Source organism: Ursus maritimus, unplaced genomic scaffold (genome assembly GCF_017311325.1).
Source record: "Ursus maritimus isolate PB19 unplaced genomic scaffold, ASM1731132v1 scaffold_35, whole genome shotgun sequence".
NCBI lineage: Eukaryota > Metazoa > Chordata > Mammalia > Carnivora > Ursidae > Ursus > Ursus maritimus.
The window spans coordinates 18,276,951-18,298,270 of record NW_024426119.1 but is presented as its reverse complement, the minus strand read 5'-3'; the positions used below and the strand labels follow the sequence as shown (position 1 = coordinate 18,298,270).

General features: G+C 35.7%; 1 protein-coding gene across 2 annotated transcripts in view; it reads right to left on the bottom strand.

Moving 5' to 3' along the window:
* Window positions 1-21,320, bottom strand: part of NEDD4 (NEDD4 E3 ubiquitin protein ligase) — a 130,470-nt gene that overhangs the window by 33,711 nt on the left and 75,439 nt on the right. For both annotated transcript variants that reach the window (XM_040620611.1, XM_040620612.1), the window contains exons 6-7: window positions 3,593-3,643; window positions 2,104-2,165 (exon numbers count right to left, since the gene is read on the bottom strand). In XM_040620611.1, the coding sequence (XP_040476545.1) occupies window positions 2,104-2,165; window positions 3,593-3,643 (113 nt within the window). The remainder of the gene's footprint in view (window positions 1-2,103; window positions 2,166-3,592; window positions 3,644-21,320) is intronic.

The following is a 21,320-nucleotide window of genomic DNA, read 5'->3' as shown; positions in this document are numbered from 1 at the left end:
GATATCAGCTATGTAACCCATTACCCCTATTTTTCTTGACAAAAAAAAAAAAAATCCCATCTTTTATTCTATAGTCAAGAGATACTTCCTTCCCCACCCCACCTAATCTCTTAGGTGTTCTTTGTACAGTTCTCATGAGTTTGGAAACTGTACCTTTCCTGAGTGGTCAGAAGAATCCCTGATGTTTATTTCCAAGGTCACTAAGGTGGCTTTTGTCTCCATTTTTAAGGGGGAGGGAACACTGACTTGTTGCTATAACAGAGGTATACAGAAAACTTGCTCAGATAATGGTTTTTACAAGAGTTTCTCTACAGTGATATGTTTAATGTCTTTTTTTTTTTTTAAAGGTTTTATTTATTTGAGAGAGAGAAAAGGAGCGAGAGTGGAGACAGGAGCAGAGGGAGAGCAACAAGCCAACTCCCTGCTGAGCAGGGAGCCTGACACAGGGCTCAATCCCAGGACCCTGGGATCATGAACCCAGCCAAAATCCAGTCAGCCACCCAGGTGCCCCTTACGTCTTTTCAACTAGACAATAAGCGTGTGGGTTTGTACTTCATGGGACTCAGAAAGTCTAAGAATGTAGTACATTTTCTATTGATTTAAAGTTCTTTCTGCACTTGCAGTGATATCCAGTGCAGACAGAAGATGTAAATTATAGTTTTTAAAGATAAAGATCCTAGAAAGCATTTGACCAAATGAAAAGCAGGCTACTAGGACAATCAAATAAGAGAAGAAAATATTATTTATTCTTGGCATGCAGATGCTACAAGCAGTCTAAAACTAAAGGAAGAAAAGAGATTTATATTCCAAGACTTCTACAGAAGTTAAATATGACTTCTTTTATAGAAAGTAAATAGTAAGAGAGCACTGTCCCTTTTATTTTGCTTTAGTAATTTATATTACAAAGAGTAATTCAATGTTTTTAAATGAAAAATTTTACTAAGTTCCCATAGTATATCTTTCAAATGTATTTTCTCATTTTAAAAACAAGACAAGTATTGTTGAACACATGTACAGATATACTCCATTATTCTGACTGTGACTTTTTTTTTTTTTTAAGATTTTATTTGTTTATTTGGCAGGGACAGCCAGCAGAGAGGGAACACAAGCAGGGAGAGTGGGAGAGGAAGAAGCAGGCTCCCAGCACAGGAGCCTGATGTGGGGCTCGATCCCAGAACGCTGGGATCACGCCCTGAGCCGAAGGCAGACGCTTAACGACTGAGCCACCCAGGCGCCCCTGACTGTGACTTTTTTGACAGTAAATCCATACATGGCTTCACTAGATTTTACTTGACTCTGTGGTACAGATGATCAAAAGCAGTTTTATTTACAGCTTAAGCTTAAAAATTTTAACCAGAATCAAATAATTCAGCTTAGAAAATCGAGTTATGAACATGGTATTTAGGTTTTAAATTCTAGTCTTTGCTCATGTTATTTTCTCTAAATGTTTGAGTTTTCTGAAATATTCTTTATTAACATATGCAAGACGTAGTTAGGTTTTCCTGAAGTTGGTTTTGCACACATCAAGTTGGATATTGCTTTTGGTGGAACTAATGTTTTTGATCTTTAAAAGGATAGTATGACAAAATTACATACACCTTAAGATATAAAAGGAATAATAAAACAATGATAACAAATTTCCACCTTCTAGTCTGATAAATATTAGGGGGACAAGTCTTTCCCAAGAAGCATGAAAAATACTTTTCTGGATTTTCAGAATTTTTTGTGCTGTGCATATATTACGTTTTTAATCAGAAATAACATTAGGGGCGCCTGGGTGGCACAGTCCTTGGGTGTCTGCCTTCGGCTCAGGGCGTGATCCCGGCGTTCTGGGATCGAGCCCCATATCGGGCTCCTCAGCTATGAGCCTGCTTCTTCCTCTCCCACTCCCCCTGCTTGTGTTCCCTCTCTCGCTGGCTGTCTCTATCTCTGTTAAATAAATAAATAAAATCTTTAAAAAAAAGAAAAAGAAATAACATTAAAGCTTAAAAAAATAAGAAGTAGCTTATTTACAAAGGTTTAAACTTTGAATTTCCAAAGAGGCTACTATAATGTATAATGAGATTTTAAAAATTAATATGTTATTATTTTATATTTACTGACCTTCTTGGGTGAAGAACAAAATCCTTAAACGTATATGGTCTCTCCAATCTTGGGTTTTCTGTCTAGAATAAAACAGTGGGTTTTCAAGATACATCTATAAACACCAAAAACATGTACTTTTAAGGAATATTCTTGAACTGTGATCTAAGCCATAACTGAAGTCAGAGGTGAGAAAAATGTGGCTTTAGCTCATGAAATGGTTATAACTGGTAGCTTGACAGAGCTTTCACCTTCCTGCACCCTAGGACTTGCAGCGGTCACACCGCGTACCAAACAGGCTGCACTGTGCACTGTGCAGCCAACGGAGGGAAGAAGTGGAAACAAAGTAGAGGATGTTGGCGCCCCAAAGGAGTATGGAAGACCTACAACGTCAGCAGGTGGGCGTGCTTAGAGCATAGAGGCCATTCTAGGAAAACAAAAGAGGAAATGGCCTGGAAAGTGAGACTGGATTAAATACATCATCAAAATCTTGTAATCTCTAAGACTATGGGGAGCCAATAAATATCTCAAAAGACTGATACAGTAAAGAAGTATTACTCCTCTTTCATATCAAGTTCAACAGCCCTTTGCTTTCATTATTCTCTACTTCTCTCTTACATTTTGCATGAACTACCCATTCAGTCCTGGAACTCTTTCCTTAAATTCTCATGACATTATTTTACTTGTTTTTCCTGTTTCTCCTTGTCTGTCTTCTCCTCCGATTGACCCACACTAACTGAGGCTCAATGTCTGGCCTTTGATGCTCTCATCTCTCTTACTTGGACAGCCCATCATTCTCAGAGATTCTGTTGTTACCTCGATGCGGTAACTCTCAACCCTCCCAGCCTCTTTCTCTACACAATTGATTTTTCTATTTCTGTCAGCTGCCCACTTTAGGCCTCCTTTTTTACTGTTTTCTATTGAAATTCATTATGGCCAAAAATAAATTCATCCTTTTTCAAAACAAAATGGCTTTTCCTCCTACATTTCCTACTTGAGACACCACCTTGATCTCCCAAATTCAACCTGTATTATCATTACTTTTTTTTTTCTCAACCTCCATGTCAGAAACCTGGCCCAATAGTGTTTTGTTATGGAATGTTCCCTGAATCTTATCTTCCTTCATTGTTGCTATATGCTTGGACCACATTCGGTTTCATGCCCATATTGTCGCAAATGATCTTAGGTTCTTTCTGTGAGACGAAGCTCTCCCCATTCTGCTTATTCAGCAGAATATTGCCAAACTGATTTTCCTCAGACATGCTTTCCTGATGTCAACCAACCTCAGCAGCTCTCTATTTCTTATTGGGGTTCATGTAAAGGAATCTTGGAAATAAAACTCAAATGGAAAATTGAGATGAGTTTTCAGAAAATAATATGCTCAAGAAATAATAACAGTACACATTTTGCAAATCAAATGTTTACATTTACTACATTGTACATCTGTAAGTGTTCATTAGAAAAAAAAAGAATAAACACAAAAATTAAAATCCTAGACATCTATACCAACCGGTAATGGATAAAGAGGAACATCCACTTGACCTAGGAAATCATCTCTTGTCTACAAGAAAAAGAAGAAAATATAAGATTAGTAATGTGCTCAGTGTTTTTATAAAAACTGATGAGCTATTACCATCATTTCCAAAAAAGGTAGAAATCTTTTTTGTTGTTGTTTAATCCTATGCAATATCAATGGAAAATAAAAGGGAATATGGTAGATAATGGCGGAATAGAGTATATTAGACTGATCCTTTTGCAGATAATAATTATATACTCTGAAAAGATATAAAAACTATTTGGAAGCACTATAGAGTTACCACAAGCAAGCAGAAACCAAAGGGGAGTGGATCTCTGAAAGAAGAAACTGTATTGCGTAGGGTTCATATTTCCATGACTTTTCACCTGATAGTACTTCAGAGTACTTCACAGTTCATATGGAGGTATGATTAGAACTCAAGCAGGAATCTGACATCTTACTCATTTGAGGAGTATGAAGACCTAGTCTGAGGTTAACAGCTTAATTAGAAAGTGAGGGGGACAATCTCTGAAGGAAAGAAGACACAGAAGTCCCTCCAAATCTATACATAAACTCTACCCAAATTCTTAGCTGATCACTGAACTGTATATATGAAAGGCAGAAGCTGGAACACTGAGCCTAGATTTCAGCTGATGTTCACCTAAGGGGAGATAGCATTTGGGTATCAGCTACGTTAACAACTTGCTAGAACAAAAGTCAACACTTTTCAGGGAAAGATGGTAATATTTACTGTCTCAATCATGTACCACGCCAGTATACAATAAAAAATTACTAAACATGTGAAGAAACAGAAAAATGTGATCAAGTATCAAGAAAAAAAGTCATTAGGGGCGCCTGGTGAGTGTGTGTGTATACCACATACATATAAAACCATATATATACACATATATATATATATGTATGTGGTGTATATATACCACACACACACACACACACCACATCTTTTTTATCTATTCATCCACTGATGGACCCTTATGCTGTTTCCATAGTTTGGCTAAATAACACTGCAATGCAACTGAGGTGCAGATATCTTTTCAAGTTAGTGTTGTCATTTTCTTTGGAAAAATACCCAGCAGTGGAATTGCTGGATCATATGGTAATTTTGTTTTTAATGTTTTGAGGAATCTCCATACTGTTTTCCATATTGGCTGTACCAATTTACATTCCCATTAACAATGCACAAGTGTTCCTTTTTCGACACATCCTCACCAACACTTATTATTTCTTGTCTTTTCGATAATAGCCATTCTGACAGGTGTGTGGTGATATCTGATGTAATTTTCATTTGCATTTCCCAGATGATGAGTAATGTTGAGCATCTTTTCTTGGCTCTGTTGGCCATATGTATGTCTTCTTGGGAAAATGTCTATTCAGATCCTCTGCTCATTTTTTAAATCAGATTGTTTGTTTGTTTGCTATTGAATTGTATGGAAAACCAGGAATACTATTAGCTAATCTACAGACCTTACTCAAATTTCACCAGTTGTCCCATTAATTTTACTCCAGGATCCAATTCAGTATCGCACACTGCACTTAGTTATCATGTCTCCTTAATGTCCTTTAATCTGGAAAATACCCTCAGTCTCTTTGTCTTTCATAATCTTGACTCTTCTGAAGAATAATGGCTAGTTATAGAACATCCATCAATTTGGGTTCATGTGATGTTTCTTCATGGCTGAATTTAGGTTATGCATTTTTTTGCAATATCATAAAAGTAATACTGGCACTTTTCTCAGTTCATCATGTCAGTAGTCAATAAACATCAGAATCTTATACATTATGGACAGTTAAGGACCACTAAATATTTGAGGAAAGCCTATATAACATGAAAAAGAGACCTAACACCCCCCCCAAAAAACCCAAACAAACAGAAAGAAGGGAGTCAGAAGAATCGGAATCAAGTCAGACTGCAGGAGAAATACTTTAGAAAAACTATAATTAACATTCTCAGAGGTAAGAGATGAAACATCTGTCAAACAGAATAGGAAGTTATAAAAAAAAAAGGAAGCACTTAGAGAACAAAAAAATATTCTGTTGGGAATTAAAAATATAACTCAAATAAAAACTTTAATATAGAGTTGGAAAATAGACTTAAAGAAATTTCTCAGAAAGTAGAACTAAAAGACAAAAGAAAAGACTTATTCCCAAAATAAGGAAATTACAGGACAAATTTAAGTTCACATCTAAATAGCAGGCACTCCAGAGAGAAAAAAGAAGAGGGAAGAAATTATCAGAGAAGGATTTTAAGAAACTCCCCTTAAACTCAAGCAAATGCATTCTGAGAGTGAAAGGTCCCACTGAGTGTTAGGCAAAATTCATGAAAAAAGGTGCACAGCAAGGCACATCATTGTGCCATTTCAGAGTACCAGAGATAAAGATATTCTAAGCTTTTAGAGCTGGAGAGACACAAAACAAATCATACACACAACTGAAGGACAAGACAATAACGTCTTCTAAATTGTGGGAGAAAAATACTTCCTACATTGAATTCTATACCCAACCAAAATATCTTCTTTAATAATGAAGGTGGAATAAAGATGTGTTCAGACACTAGTGTTCTTAGTAAGGTAACAGAGGATACATTCCTCCAAAATAAAGGAGTACATCATGCTAAGGGAAGATGCAGGAGATTCAAAATGGGAGACAAGAAAAGAGGATCCCCTAAATGATGGGGAAGGGAACTTTCAGAATATCAACAGTGTAAGATCTACAGAAAAACCGGTGCATACTGGAGCTGGAGGATGGATGGCTATAAGAAAGATGTTTCCAGAAGAACAGGAATAACTGGATCTACCTAATAGGGTTTTGTTAGAATTCAATAAGATAATATACACACAGCGCTTGCACAATACCCAGCATGCAATAAGCATTCAATAAATGTTAGCTGTTTTACTTGAAATGCTGGATTCTGTAATGAAGCCCCTGCTCCTTTTCCAATAAAACAGTCTATAGACATTTCAAACAGGTTCATACAATAAAACGAACATGGCTGGAGACTGAAGCCTAGCCGATTAGTTTAGTTTAGGGCCATATTCCTATTTTAGAACTTGAGTTGATAATTTTTGAAATGGACAAGTTAGCTTTTAGTTATACCTTCAAGGCTGTTCTATGGTATGGTTCTTTATTACTGTTTTTATTGCAACTAGAGGTTATACTCTGTAAATCTGATCTTTAAGAAGCTAAAAGACAGACAGTAAAATACAACAAAATATAAAAAATCCTAATCAGGATGACTGAGGAACAAAATATTTTGGTTAATTGAATGATCTAATTAACTTAGTTTGGGCTTCCACTTCTTTGGGGGGGGGAGTGTCCTACTGAATAGCCTTGCCCTTAGTAAACTGAACAGAGTAAACATCTATCTGTTTGATAATTCATGATCTTTCAGTGCTTCAAAAACATGGTTGTGGTCAATCACCACTGGAGTTAACACAGTTGAACAGGATTTCTCAACCTGGGCACTATTGACAATATAAGCCAGATAATTTTTTTTGTCGTGGGGGCTGTCCTGAGCTTTGAAGGATGTTAGCAGCATTCTTGGACTCTACCCACTAGATGTCAGTAGCACCCCTCCTCCAGTTGTGACAACTAAAAATGTCTCCTGCCATTGCCAAATGTCCCCTGGGTGGCTAAACTGTCCCTGGATGAGAGCCATTGATAAAGAAGGTATAAAACAGAATGCCTCCAACAGTGAGTAAAAGACCTTCCCTCTTAAAATAACACCTTCATTGAGCTATAAATCATATAATATACAATTCACCCACTTAACATGTACAATCAATTTTAGAACATTTTTGTCACTCCAAAAAGAAAATCCATAACTATTAGCAGTCACTCCCTGTTTCCTCCCTCTCTCCTTAGCCCTAAGCAACCATCAATCTACTTTCTGTCTCCAAGGATTTGCCTATTCTGGACATTTCATATAAACGGAGTCATATAATATGTGGTCCTTTATGACTGGCATCTTTCACTTACAATAATGTTTTCAAGGTTCATTCACATTGTAGCAAGTATCAATACTTTATTCCTTTTTAAATTCTGAATATTATATTGTATGGATATATCCTATTATTTGTCTATTTATCAGTTGATTGACATTTGGGTTGTTCCCTTTTTTTTTTTGGCTATAATAAAAAAGGCTGCTATGAACATTCAAGTACAAGTTTTTGTGCTGACATATGTTTTCATTTCTCTTGGATATACACTTAGGAGTAAAATTGCTGGGTCATATGGTAACTCCGTTTAACCTTTTTAGGAACTGCCATACTTTCCAAAATGACGGTACCATTTTATATTTCCATGAGGGTTCCAATTTCTCCATATCCTCAACAACACTTATTATTACTTAGCTTTTTGATATAGCTCTCTTAGCCAGTACGAGACAGTATCTAATTGTGGTTCTTTTTCCATTTCCCTGACGGCCAATGACGTTGAACATTTTTTCATGTACTTTTGTGCTCCTTATTTCTCAAAATCTCTTAACTTAGACATCTTCCCTACAGATTCAGTTTCCATTGCTGAAGCAGTGCCTGTCACTGTGGGACAGATAGGAAACATCTCATTCCATATATTGCTCCAGGTTCCTTGTTCACTGATTGCATTTTGTGAACAAAAGCCTAGAACAAAAATCCCACTTAATGAAAATTTCCTTGTCTCAAGTAATTCTGGGATGTAAAAACACATTTTAAGAATTTGCAATGCATCTTCCTTCTTTAAAACAAGTGATCTGAAATGAGTTTCTTAACTTCCACTTAAAATGAAATGGTCCCAAAGAACTATATTCCTAATATTAGAAGAATGAACAAATTTTCCAAACTAAAAGTCAATATACATGGTCTGAGAAGATGGAGAATATGAAACTGGGAATTATCCTGGAAAGTCTGGGACATATGGTTGATATAAATATAGGACAATTAGAGGTTCTTTTTCCATTTACAAAGAAAAAGCAATAGTTTTAAATTCATTCCTATGAAAGCAAGTCAGTCTGTGATGTTCATTAATGTTTCTCTAGCCAACCAATTGTTCCAAATTCTGAATATCAAGCATTTCTTTGCAAGAGTTATTACCTATATTTGAACTGCATGCAGCTTACTTCATAAAGCAAATCTGCACTTGATAAAATATAAGTAATTTTAAAACACCTGAAATCTGAGTAAGAATTTAGAACAGCAGGTGATTTTAAACAGGACCATCCTGTAGTGGGCACAGTTCCATCAGTAAATAATACATTTTCTAATATTTTAAAGGTATGAATTTCAGTTTCTTTAAACAATGTTTAGAATTTTTAAAAAATCCAAATTGCTCTTTTTGCAAAACTTCAATTAGAACTATAGATGGCTCTAAGTTTAGAAGAACAAACTATTATTAACTTTGATAAGTTTGCATTTCTGCTTTAAGAGAACCCAATGGTACAAAATATAAGCAATTTAAAAACAAAGTGTCATAGCTTTGAAGAATACTGAATACTTGCCTTTAAAAAATTTCCATTAAATTGGAGTTAGAAATAATTTCCCTGGGCAAATCTTCTGTATAAGGCAAAATAATAAAGGGAGACTCACTTCTGTACAATCGAAACCAAACAACATAGTCAAAGTTTTTTTTGTTGTAATATCCAACTTTTACTTTCAATTGTTTTTTAATCAGTGAAAATGAATTTTATATATGACTAAAATTAATTTTATACATGAATAACTTTATATGTTAAACATAGCATAATCTCAGTTTGCAGACTAAGCCATCAGCACTTTTTTTTTTAATCAAGATGATCTTTTAAAGTAATTTTACAACAAAGGTAATGCATACACAGGGTACAAAATTAAAAGGAAAAAGGTTCCCAGCCTCCATCTACCTAATTCCACCCTCTGTCCTTCCAAGAGGCAATAGCTGCTATTTTTGTGTGTTTGGTATGTTTGGGTCTGAAACTATTCAGTTTTCTTTGACACACTGTTATGCATCTTACTTTTTTTCTCTTCAACAATCTCTCTAGGACTTTGTCCGATATCAGACCATATAGAGAGGCTTTACCTGTGGCTAGACGGTATGCCATTGTATAGAACACCAAAACTGATTTCACTAGAAGTTCCTATTGACAGGTATTCCAGTTGTTTCTCATCTTTTTCCTGTTATAAGCAATGCCTCAATGAATAAACGTCTATTTTTTTATATTGCATATATACCTAAGATAATCTTAATTTTGTGCAATAATAAAGTCGATTAACCTGAACTAATCCGAAGTGGAAACAGATCTCAGCTGACTGGATGTTGCAGAAGGGAATCGGGTCCAGAGGAAGCCCAAACCACATATAAATTTTCAAAGACCAAAGAATCAAGATCAAAGGTGTGCATCTGAAACAGTGTCTTACTCAGTGCCAGTAACTACAGTCCACACGGCTATACTCACATCGTCGGTGTGTGAATGTCATGATTCTTCTGTGTAGATCACTCAAACTCTAAAAAAATGAATTGGAGCGGGCAGGAAGAAAGAAACTATAAACCCATAGCTATAAAAATGTTCAAACTATGGCTCAGTTGGTTAAGCATCCAACTCCAGGTCTCAGCTCAGGCCTTGATCTCAGGATTGTGAGTTCAAGCCCCACACTGGGCTCCACACCCAGCGTGGAGCCCACTTTATAAATAAATAAATAAATAAATAAATAAATAAATAAATAAATAAATTCAAACTGTTCTTAATCATTTTTAAATTAACTCAAGAGATCAAGAGATATTCCAGAGATCATAAAAGATGAGAGTAAAAAGCTCTGAAACAGAGACAATAGAAGTGAAATTACCTAAAACGTCTTTCTAGTAGGTAAGCTTAAAGTTTTATTTATGTTAAGATGATAAATATTTGCTCGAACACAGGAAAAGTTGACATCTTGACACAGAGGGTATTAGCTCATGTGACTATCTGAGGAAAGTAAGTAAAACTTTTATGAATGGACCCATTTATAGCATTTAAAAAAATGAGGGACCAATATTTTCTGCTTCCAAAACTTCATAAAAAACTCTTATTTTTAACAAACATCCTTCCTCTCACAATCTATACTACATGAATTCACACATCTTAGAGGTTATAAATTTAAAGAAAACATAAAAAACGACTCTAACTTTAGCTTACCTATTTTCTAACACATGCAGATCTTATTAACTAAAACTACATTTGCATAGCCTCTGCCTTCCTCCTTCCATACTAACTCACGCTATAGTATGACCTGCTTATTTTAAACGTTTTTCTGGAAGTTCAAGATTTATTGATTCAATCTTTTTAGTATGTTGAGGGGAAAACGGTGTTAGCTAAACAAACAGTATCATCTGATCGAGGCTATAAAATCATAGTGCTATGGAAACTGGATGTCTTTGCTTAAAGCAAACATTCAACGTCCCACGTTTGAGATCTGCTCAGCCAGCCAGCCAGCCTGTCTGGTAGATTTAACTATAAGACACACGCTGTACTTGTCCTTTGACAATAGCTTCATGCTGCTTGAAAATTTGGGTACATGTGTTCTACAGCCTTTAGCAACTCCCATATTTTTAAAGGGATTTTTACCTAATAGATGGGGGTAGGAAGTCAGGAGAGGCCACTGTCTAAATCAGTTTCAGTTTGAACTATCTTCTGAATTTCAGTTTCTTTAGAGGTCTCCACTTGATAATTACCACAGGCTTGTGAAAACTGACGATTTAGCTGGATACATTCCTCTATCTTTACATGCTTTAAAGTTTAGCTTCTAATCTACTGTGAGGATTTTCAAATACAAACCATTTTTTAAAAATATGCTACTGAAGAGAAGGACTTTAAAGCCGACAAGAACAGGAATCAGACTGTGTTAAGCAATTTCTATTGTAGGCCCCTAAACCAAAGGACTATAGAAGATAAGAAGAAAGTTTTAAATTTATTACAACTTTCTTCCCCTTCACAAAAGGTGAAGGGCTCATCAATTTTCTCCATTGTTTCACATTTATATTTCCAAGCAAAGGAAAATTACAAGAGGACTAAATGTATAAAGTTATAATTTTACCAGGAAATACCTACGATTAGATAACTGATAAAAGGGACAAGGCTCTTCCTTCCAGAGAGAAAAATATTCATTCTTGATTGAAAATAAACAGACACACAGATTCACCCTTCTGAGCTCCAGTAAATTATGTTACTACTTTTTTCTTTCTAGGAATGTCTGCCAAGCTATTAGGGGATTTAAAAAAAATAAATAAATAAAGTTTTGAAGAGACTGAAGCTCCTAATCTCTGGAGAATTCTATCTGTAGTCTAAATGAGAAATTAGTAGATAGCTCCCACTGTTGAGAAAGATCTAGGGACTTTAATTCTAAGACCCAAAGAGCTGTGTAAAATCTCAGATACTAATTTAAAAACAAGTAAGTGTGAGAAGATGAACTAAAATCATCACTTTAAAATGGATAAAGGGCAAAGTAATCTAGAGGCTTCTGCTTCCAGCCTTAATCGAGAGTTTCAAAGGATTCGGGTTGAGTTAGTCCACTCAAGTGGTTTTCCAAACTTCTGGGGCAGGGTCTGAGAATTTGTAGTTCTTACAAGTCCTCAAGTGATACTCATGCAGGTGATCCAGTAGTCCTATCGAGAGAACCACAGCTCCATTCAAGTCAATTTCTAGAGAGACCCAGGAAGAGCAAACAATGATAACAGCTAAAGAAGAATGAGCAGGGCATCTAAATGTACCTATTTTTATCCAGCCTACTTCCAAATGGATTTGGCAATTTGGAGATAACACACAATGTGAAGGAAGACGCTTCAAGATAACAGAACAGAATTCCTCTAAAAGAAGCAAAAGGAGTCAGGTTCTTGTATTTCTTTTAGCTTAAATTGCAAAAATAAAAACCTGTTTTCTAATTCTAACAATCTTCTTTTCAAAACTTTTGAAGACTTGCTGTTAAATAAACATCACTTCCCCAGTGTGTTCTGAAGAATCACAAATCTGCTGGGTACTAAACGAGGCCAAAGGTGGTCACATAATTGGGAAACATTTGGTTAAACAAAACTCAAAAGTTCATTTCCTGTAGGACTTTAGGGACTTCACTAGTGTGCATTGTGACATTCTAAGAAATATAGCATGTGGCATTATATAAACTTATTTCTCAATGGAATGGGTTAATATGGGTATCTTACAGACTGGTGAGGAACACATTTCAAAAACCCTGGTCCAGAGGAAGAACTATAAATTGCTTAGCATGGGATACTAGGCCTTTCCTAGCATTTCCAATCTACCTTGCAGCCTCATCTTTTAATATAAGACCCCCAACGGAGTACCATGCTTTTGCTGAACAAATCCTAAATTTCCCCCTCTCAAACTCACTCATGCTTCCTAGAAAGTTGTTCTCTCTCTGCCTGTGTAAATCCTAATCTTGAGGTCCAGCTCCAAGCCATTCTAATGGAACTTTTCTTGATGAGACTAAGTTGCTAATTTCCTCCTCTGTAATTCTACTAACTTGTATCTTTTAACATCTGTATAAGAGTTCTCTTGTATTCCAAATAATTATTAAATTGTTTTTTTTTTTTTAAATTGACACGGTCTGACTTACTAGAATATATCGTCCTTATGTCAATTAATAAAAACTAGCTACTCAGACCACAGGAAGTACTCTCTGATGTGGAGAGAATTTACTTAATAGTTCTAGCACTGTGAAACCAAATCAGCAACGCGACGGGAAATGCTACAACACCCAAAGAAGATGGTATCAGATTTTCCTTTTTAGGCAATAGACTAAGTCCCACTTGTCCATTTCAGGGGGGTTAGTATGTTGAACGTTGTTGGAGCAAAAATCAAAAGGGTTAAATGATCCGCTCAATTCCCTGCAGTCTGACTGCCTTCTTCAACCTGGACTTGAATTAGTTTTCTGCCACCAGTGTGATAACCTGGTAATGTTTGGGCTGCAGATTGTTATACTGATTCCCTGTTCATGTTTCTCACTGCTCTGACTATGGCTATGTTCCTGGCTCATTTACTGGCTTTTCATTCTCAGAAAAAGGTTTTCACCCAGTTTTCTTTGAGTTGTAAGGGGCCGTCTTCCTTATGAAAGAGTAGTATGACTTTTTCCCTACACTGTCTCTAGCCTTCCTATCTGCTCCTGACCTTCTCTGCCTTTTAGTGACCATGAACCACTCTCCCACCCTTGGCCTATGGAATCCACCACTTGCAATCTGCACACAGTTGGTAAATTAATCTATTATTCAAGTCCCATGAGATTACAACCCTGATTTCCTATTAATACTATGCCCAAATTTAAAAAATACACCCATGAGGTGAAATCCACACTTGGTCAATTGCTCCAGATTTTAGTTTAGTCATCTTTAAAGGTAACTGAATCTGAAATCTAAAAACCACTGGACTTCATACTACATGTTTCTTCACTGTATTCAACAGCAACTAGCAGTCGTGGGTCTGGAGAACACCCATGACAAGTCAGGATTCATTCAAGTTTTCTTACTACTTGAATGAGGTGATTCTCCTGCAAACTCTCCAGGCAAGAAGCCTTGAGGCTACCATCATTTCAACTCTCTGATCCTTAACTTAAAACCATTTTACATATTCTCTTTGTCTTCCTCGCTTAGACTGACCCATCAAAAGTAGGGATGATGTCTTCTATTCTTTTGTATTTCACAACAAAAAAATATTTTAAAATATTTTTGCTGGAGTTTCAGTAGTATTTTCCCTAATCGACAAAGAGTATTAAGCAGAAACAAGGTACAGTGACTGGCAAATACTATCAAAGATTTATTGTCAGTAAAATGAATGTATTAAGAGAGAATCTGAAGGGACTGGCCCAAGAATATCTCTAAACGACAAAGAAAATACTTTATTATCAAATGATTCCCAGTGTTTCTTGTCCTCCTCCTCCTCCTCCTTTTTCTTCTTCATTTTTTGTAAACTTTGGCAGAAGACTACTTATGTACTGGTAGAAAGAAATGTTTTCTTTAACAACTTGAACCTTTTGAAATTTAAAGTTTTTAGAAAAAATTTCAGAAATAGAAACTGATTATTCTTATGATTTGATTACCTGATCATTTGATCAAATGTAAATTTAGCTGATCTATAAACAGTTTTTAAAGTTTCCCCCAGGGTTGAAAACTCATATAATTTTTATTGAAGAATATAATGTATCCATGAAAACAGGGGGGCAGTTGGGAAAGGATGTGAGTTACTGTTTAAGAAAATAAGAACTCATGGGGCGCCTAGGTGGCTCAGTCGTTAAGCGTCTGCCTTCGGCTCAGGGTGTGATCCCGGTGTTCTGGGATCGAGCCCCACATCAGGCTCCTCCGCTGGGAGCCTGCTTCTTCCTCTCCCACTCCCCCTGCTTGTATTCCCTCTCTTGCTGGCTGTCTCTCTCTGTCAAATAAATAAATAAAATCTTTAAAAAAATAAAAGAATTCTAAAAAAAAAATAAGAAAATAAGAACTCAATGGATTCCTTTAAACCAAATGTTCCTTGCTTAAACAGCAGGTACCAGTGAAGAAAAATAAGGTCACTAAGATGTGACTCCATTCCTTCAGCCATCACAGCTACCAAGCACTGCAGCTTCCGGTGCCTTCCTCAATAGATTAGAGCACTGTCAAAGCTACAGGAGCATCAATGCCTTCAGGCTCAGGATGCAATGTTCTAGAGAAACCCTGTCCAATAGAACTTTTTGCAATAACAGAAATATTTTCTATCTGTGCTGTTCAATGCAGTAGCCACTAGTTACTTATGGCCACTGACCACTTGAAATGTGTCTAGTACAGATGAGGTTCAGGATTTTAAAATTTGATTTCATTTAAAGGAATTTAAATCTCCATAGCCACACATGGTTACTGGCCACTGTATTGGACTGCGAGGTTCTAGCAAATTTTTTAGTAAAACAACACTCTCTGGTTTTAAACTTTTACTTTCATTGTTGGCCCAGAGATTCAGACATATCCCCAGAGCTGACTAACTACCCCTCACCATACAGTATTTGGAATCATGACTACAGTTTTTAAAAAAATCAGTTTGGCTTATCATAACTAAAGAAATGTTAAGTTAAACTTTGTTAAGTATTCCTTTGGGAAATAAGTCACCCTAAGAAAAGGAAGGAGCCCAGTGGGACACAGCCGTACCCCAAAGTGATGATGCCTGTAAATACAAATCTAGCAATAGCACTGCTCAACTGGACTGCATTTGTTCAAGAGTGCATGGTAGCCATCTCTTTGGAATCCCAGAAATAGTGAAGAGTACTTTACAGCTGCCTGGGATCTTTTGTGGACAGAAGAGAAGGGCTAACTCAGTGAAACTTGGGTTATAACTGTCATTTTGTCTTCACTAGCACCTGCAGTCTGGTGAATCTTGGGAAAACTTAGGTTACATGTATTGAGTATGCAGATTTGATGGCTTCTATCAGTACAATATATTTCGGCAGTTTTACCACCTGTCTGATAAAATTTTTAAATGATAATTCAGGATAATATCCAAAATAATTTTAGCAGGTTAAAAAAAATCCCAAGAGCTAAATACATAATTTCTTTCAATAAAGGGAAGGATAACTATAAGAAGGATATTCTTAAAACCCCACCAGGTGCACAAAATTATTTATATGAATTATATAAAATTGAATTTTTATGAATATCCCAAAGATAGTAACTATACAAATATGAAATTATAATAGCTGAGTTACTTTGCTCTTATCCTATTGATAACTGCCAACCAAACATTTTAATATAAAGAGAAATGGGCACAATGGGATGTCTCCTTTTGTAAATGTAATCTTTTGCTAAAAACATTAAAAAATAGAGAGATAATAGAAGATTTAATGTTTTTAAATATTATAAACTCAATGAAAATGAATTTAAATGAAAATAGTGCTATTATTGAAAACTGTGATATCTTAAAACAACTATTAATAGACTCTCTGAATAGGCCTATATCTATAAAAGAAATTGAATCAATAATCAATAATGCTCCAAAACAGAAAGCACCAGGCCCAGATGGGCTCACTGGTGAATTCTACCAAGCGTTTAGGGAAGAAATTTACCAATTCTCTATAAACTCTTTCAGAAGACAAAAGCAGAGGGGATATTTCCTAATTCATTCATGAAGCTAGAATTACCCTAAAACCAAAACTAGACAAAGATAATACAAGAAAGAAACAACAGACCATTACCTCTCATGAGCTCTGATACAAAATCTTCAACAAAATATTAGCAAATTGAATACAACAATGTATAAAAAGAGTTATACACCATAACCAAATAGGATTTAGACCAGGTATGCAAAATTATTTCAACACTGAAAATCAATTATTATGATCCACCATATCAATAGGCTGAAGAAGAAAAAATCACATGATTATATCAATACGTACAGAAAAAAACATTTTACAAAACCCAACAGCAATCCATGATAAAAATGTTCAGTAAATTAGGAATAGAGGGGAACTTCCTCAATCTGATAAGGAATATTTACAAAAAACCTGCATTTGACATCATACTGACTGGTGAAAAACTAGAAGCTTTCCCACTAAGATCAGGAACGAGGCAAAGATGCCCCCTTCTCACCACTCCATTCAACATTGTAGCAAAAGTCCTAGTTGATATAATAAGAAAAGAAAATTAGGGGCGCCTGGGTGGCGCAGTCGTTAAGCGTCTGCCTTTGGCTCAGGGCGTGACCCTGGCGTTATGGAATCGAGCCCCACATCAGGCTCCTCTGCTATGAGACTGCTTCTTCCTCTCGCACTCCCCCTCCCTGTGTTCCCTCTCTCATTAGCTGTCTCTATCTCTGTCAAATAAATAAAATCTTAAAAAAAAAAAGAAAATTAAAAATATACAGATTGAGGAAGAAGAAATAAAACTGCAAATGATATTATTGTCTTTGTAGAAAATCCAAAAGATTTGACAAAAAAACTCCTGTGGCTAATGAGCAATTTTCACAAGGTCACAAGACACAAGATTAATATTGAAAAGTCAATTCCTTTCCCATATACTAGCAATTAACAAGTAGAACTTGAAATTAAAACCACAGTATCATTTACATTAGCATCCCCCAAACAGAAATAGTTAAATATAAACTTAACAAAATACAAGTACAAGATCTATAAGAAAAACTACAAGACTGATGCATGACTTTGAAGAAAAACTAAACAGATGAAGAGATATTCCATGTTCACGGATAGGAGACTCAATATTGTGAAGACGTTGGTTCTTTCCAACTTGATTTATGGATTTAATGCAATCTCAATCAAAATCCCAGCAAGTTATTTTGTGAATTTCAAAAATTGATTCTAAAAATTATATGGAGAGCAAAAGAACAGTCAACAAAATAGTGAAGAACAAGAACAAAACTGAAGGAATGACACCACCTCACTATTAAACTATGATAATCCTGACAGTGTGGTAATGATGAAAGAATAGGCTGAGTTCAATGGAACAGGATAGAGAGCCCAGAAATAGACCTACATAAATAGTCAACTGATCTTTTTTGTTGTTAATTTATTTAAATTCAATTTAATTAACATATAGTGTATTATTAGTTTCAGAGGTAGAATTTAGTGATTCATCAGGTGCATATAACACCCCATGCTCATTACATCCAGTGCCTGCCTTAATGCCCATCACCCAGTTACCCCATCTCCTAATAGTCAACTGATATTAAACAAAGGAACAAAGACAATACAACGGAGAAAAGACAGTCTCTTCAACAAATGATGCTGGGATGACTGAATATTCACATGAAAAAAAAAAAGTATCTAGACACAGACCTTACATCCTTCATTAAAATTAACTCAAAATGGGTCAAAGACCTAAATATAAAATGTAAAACTATAAAACTCCAATAATACTGGAGAAAATCTAGATGATCTTGGATTTGGCAACGACTTTTCAAACACAATACCAAAGACATGCTCCATGAAAGGAATAATTGATAAGCTGGATTTCATTAAAATTAAAAACTTCCACTTTGCCAAAGACACTGTCAAGAGAATGAAAACACAAGTCACAGACTGGGAGATAATATTTGTAAAAGACAGATCTGGTGAAGGACTATTATTCAAAATATACAAAGAAGGCTTATAAATCAACAATAAGAAAACAAATAACCCGACTAAAAAATGGGCCAAAGACCTTAACAGACACCTCAACAAAGAAGATGGACAGATGGCATATAAGCATATGACGGGGAAGATGTGCCACGTCATATGTCGTGAAATGCAAATTTAAAAAAAATAACAACATATGATTACACACATTAGAATGGTCAAAATGTAGAACACTGACAACACCAAATGCTGGTAAAGAGGCGGAACAACAGGAACTCTTATTCCCTGACTGTGGGATTGCAAAATAATACAGCCATTTCAGAACGTAGTTGAGCAGTTTCTTTAAAAACTAAACTTACTCTTACCATAAGATTCAGCAATTGAATTACTTGGTATCTACCCAAAAGAGTTGAGAACTTAAGTTTACGTAAAAACCTACACACAGACATTTGCAGCAGCTTTGTTCACAACCGCTAAAACTTGGAAGCAACCAAGATGTCCTTCAGTAGGCGAGTGGGTAAATAAACTAAGGTACATTCAGACCGTGGAATATTCTTCAGTACTTACAGAAAAAGAAAAAAAAAAGCTATCAAGCCATGAAAAGATGTGGAAGGAACTTAAATGAATATTAATAAGTGGAAGACATCAGTTTGAAGAGACTACATACTGTATGATTTCAATTATGTGACATTTTGGAAATGGCAAAACTATGAAGGCAGTAGAGGGATCACTGGTTGCCAGGGATTAGAGGATATAGAGATGAAGAGGCAAAGCATGAAGTATTTTTAGGTAGTGAAACTACTCTGTAGGATACTATAGTGGTGGATAGATACAGGCCATTATAATTTGTCCAAACCCATAGCATGTACACCACCAAGGGTGAACACGAAATTAAACTATGGACTCTGGATGATAACGTTGTGCCGATGCAGATTCAGTAATTGTAACAAATGTACCACTCTGGTGGAGGCTATTGGTAGTGGGGGAGGCTACATGTTTCAGAGTAGGGAGAATACAGCAAATCCTGGGCCTTCTGCTCACTACTGCTGTGAACCTAAAACTGCTCTAAAAAATAAAGTGCCTTCAGTGAAAACAACACCAATTAAGAGATTGGGAATTCTTTAGTTTATAAACTGAAAAGAAAGAATCTATCATCTTATGGCTAGAAACTGACTCTATCAATGACATAAAGTCAATAAGATAATGTCTGAACCACTATTTTCAATGAGGGGTAAAAAAAAGTAATAGGGTCACCTTCTTTAGACCTGCCAGTTGACGCATAAAGAGTGGCTCTGTGGCCCACAGATAGGACTTTTTAGCTGCTAATTATCTCCTTCTGTTAATTTGCTGTATAATTCTTATTTATTTCCGTATTTCTTTTGTACATCTAGTATTGACAAAGTTTTCCCCCCAAGAATATGCATATCAAAATTGAGTATCAGAAAAAGGAGCTGTGCTTTAATTTGTAATAGGGCTTTGAAAAAATGTATTTCTTTGAAAATATATCTTGATCTTTGAGAGAGTCTTACGAAGAAGTGCTTCCCCAGATTTCAAGTCTGTATTTTGTGCTATACTTGACCCTTGAATAACAGGGCTTTGAACTGCACAGGTCAACTTAAATGTGGATTTTTTTTTCTTTTATAAATACAGTACAATACTGTAAATGTATTTTCTCTTCTTTATGATTTTCTCAATAACATTTCTTTTCTCTAACTTACTTTATTATAAGAATAGAGTATATAATATATATATAACATTTAAAATATGTGTTAATTGGCTGTCAATCAGCAAGGCTTCCAGTCAACAGTAGACTTAAAGTAGTTAAATTTTGGGGGAATCAAAAGTCATATGCAGATTTTCAACTGCATGGTAACCGGGGAGATCGGCACCCTTAGCCCCTACATTGTTCAAGGGTGAACTGTGTTTTTTACTTTTTTAATTATTTTTTTAAAGATTTTAATAATTTATTTGAGAGAGAACGAGCAGGAGGGAGGCGCGGAGTGAGAGGGAGAAAGAGTCTTGAGCGCACTCTGCGCTCAGCGTAGAGAGCCCAACGCAGGGCTTAATCCCAGGACCCTGAGATCACGACCTGAGCTGAAACCAAGAGTCAGCCGCTTAACTGGCTGTACCACTCAGACGCCCCCAACAGTGGTTTTTAATGTGTTCTTTTCACGTATTTCCTATTATATAACTGTCAACATGGATTCTTCAATTTATAGAAGATTCACTTAGTACACATATAAAACAACAATTACTATCTCACACACTGTGCTACTTTACAGTTTACAACTTCATGTACTCTTGCGACAGATTATAAGGTAGCTAATAGCTCCTTTTTACCTGAACACCAACTATCTGCCAAACAGACATGAAATTTTCAGTCCTCAAGACAAGTCTGCCAAGTTTCATAAATTTCATACTTTATAAACATGAAATTAAGACTCAGAGGAGTATAAGAGGAATTAATATAGCTAATTCATCATTGTGTACATTTTCATTCTATCCATGGATGAGGAATGGGGTATCCTAGATGTTTAAACCCTAAATGCAGATTTGTGGTGATTTAAAATTGAGGTAAGGTGCAGTTTAGGTGATAAATTCCAGGTCCTAACAATAACCTTAGTTTTAGGTTCCAAAGCAAAAGCCTCAGTTTATTGGTAACAAATATATTATCAAAAGTTATGTGATTA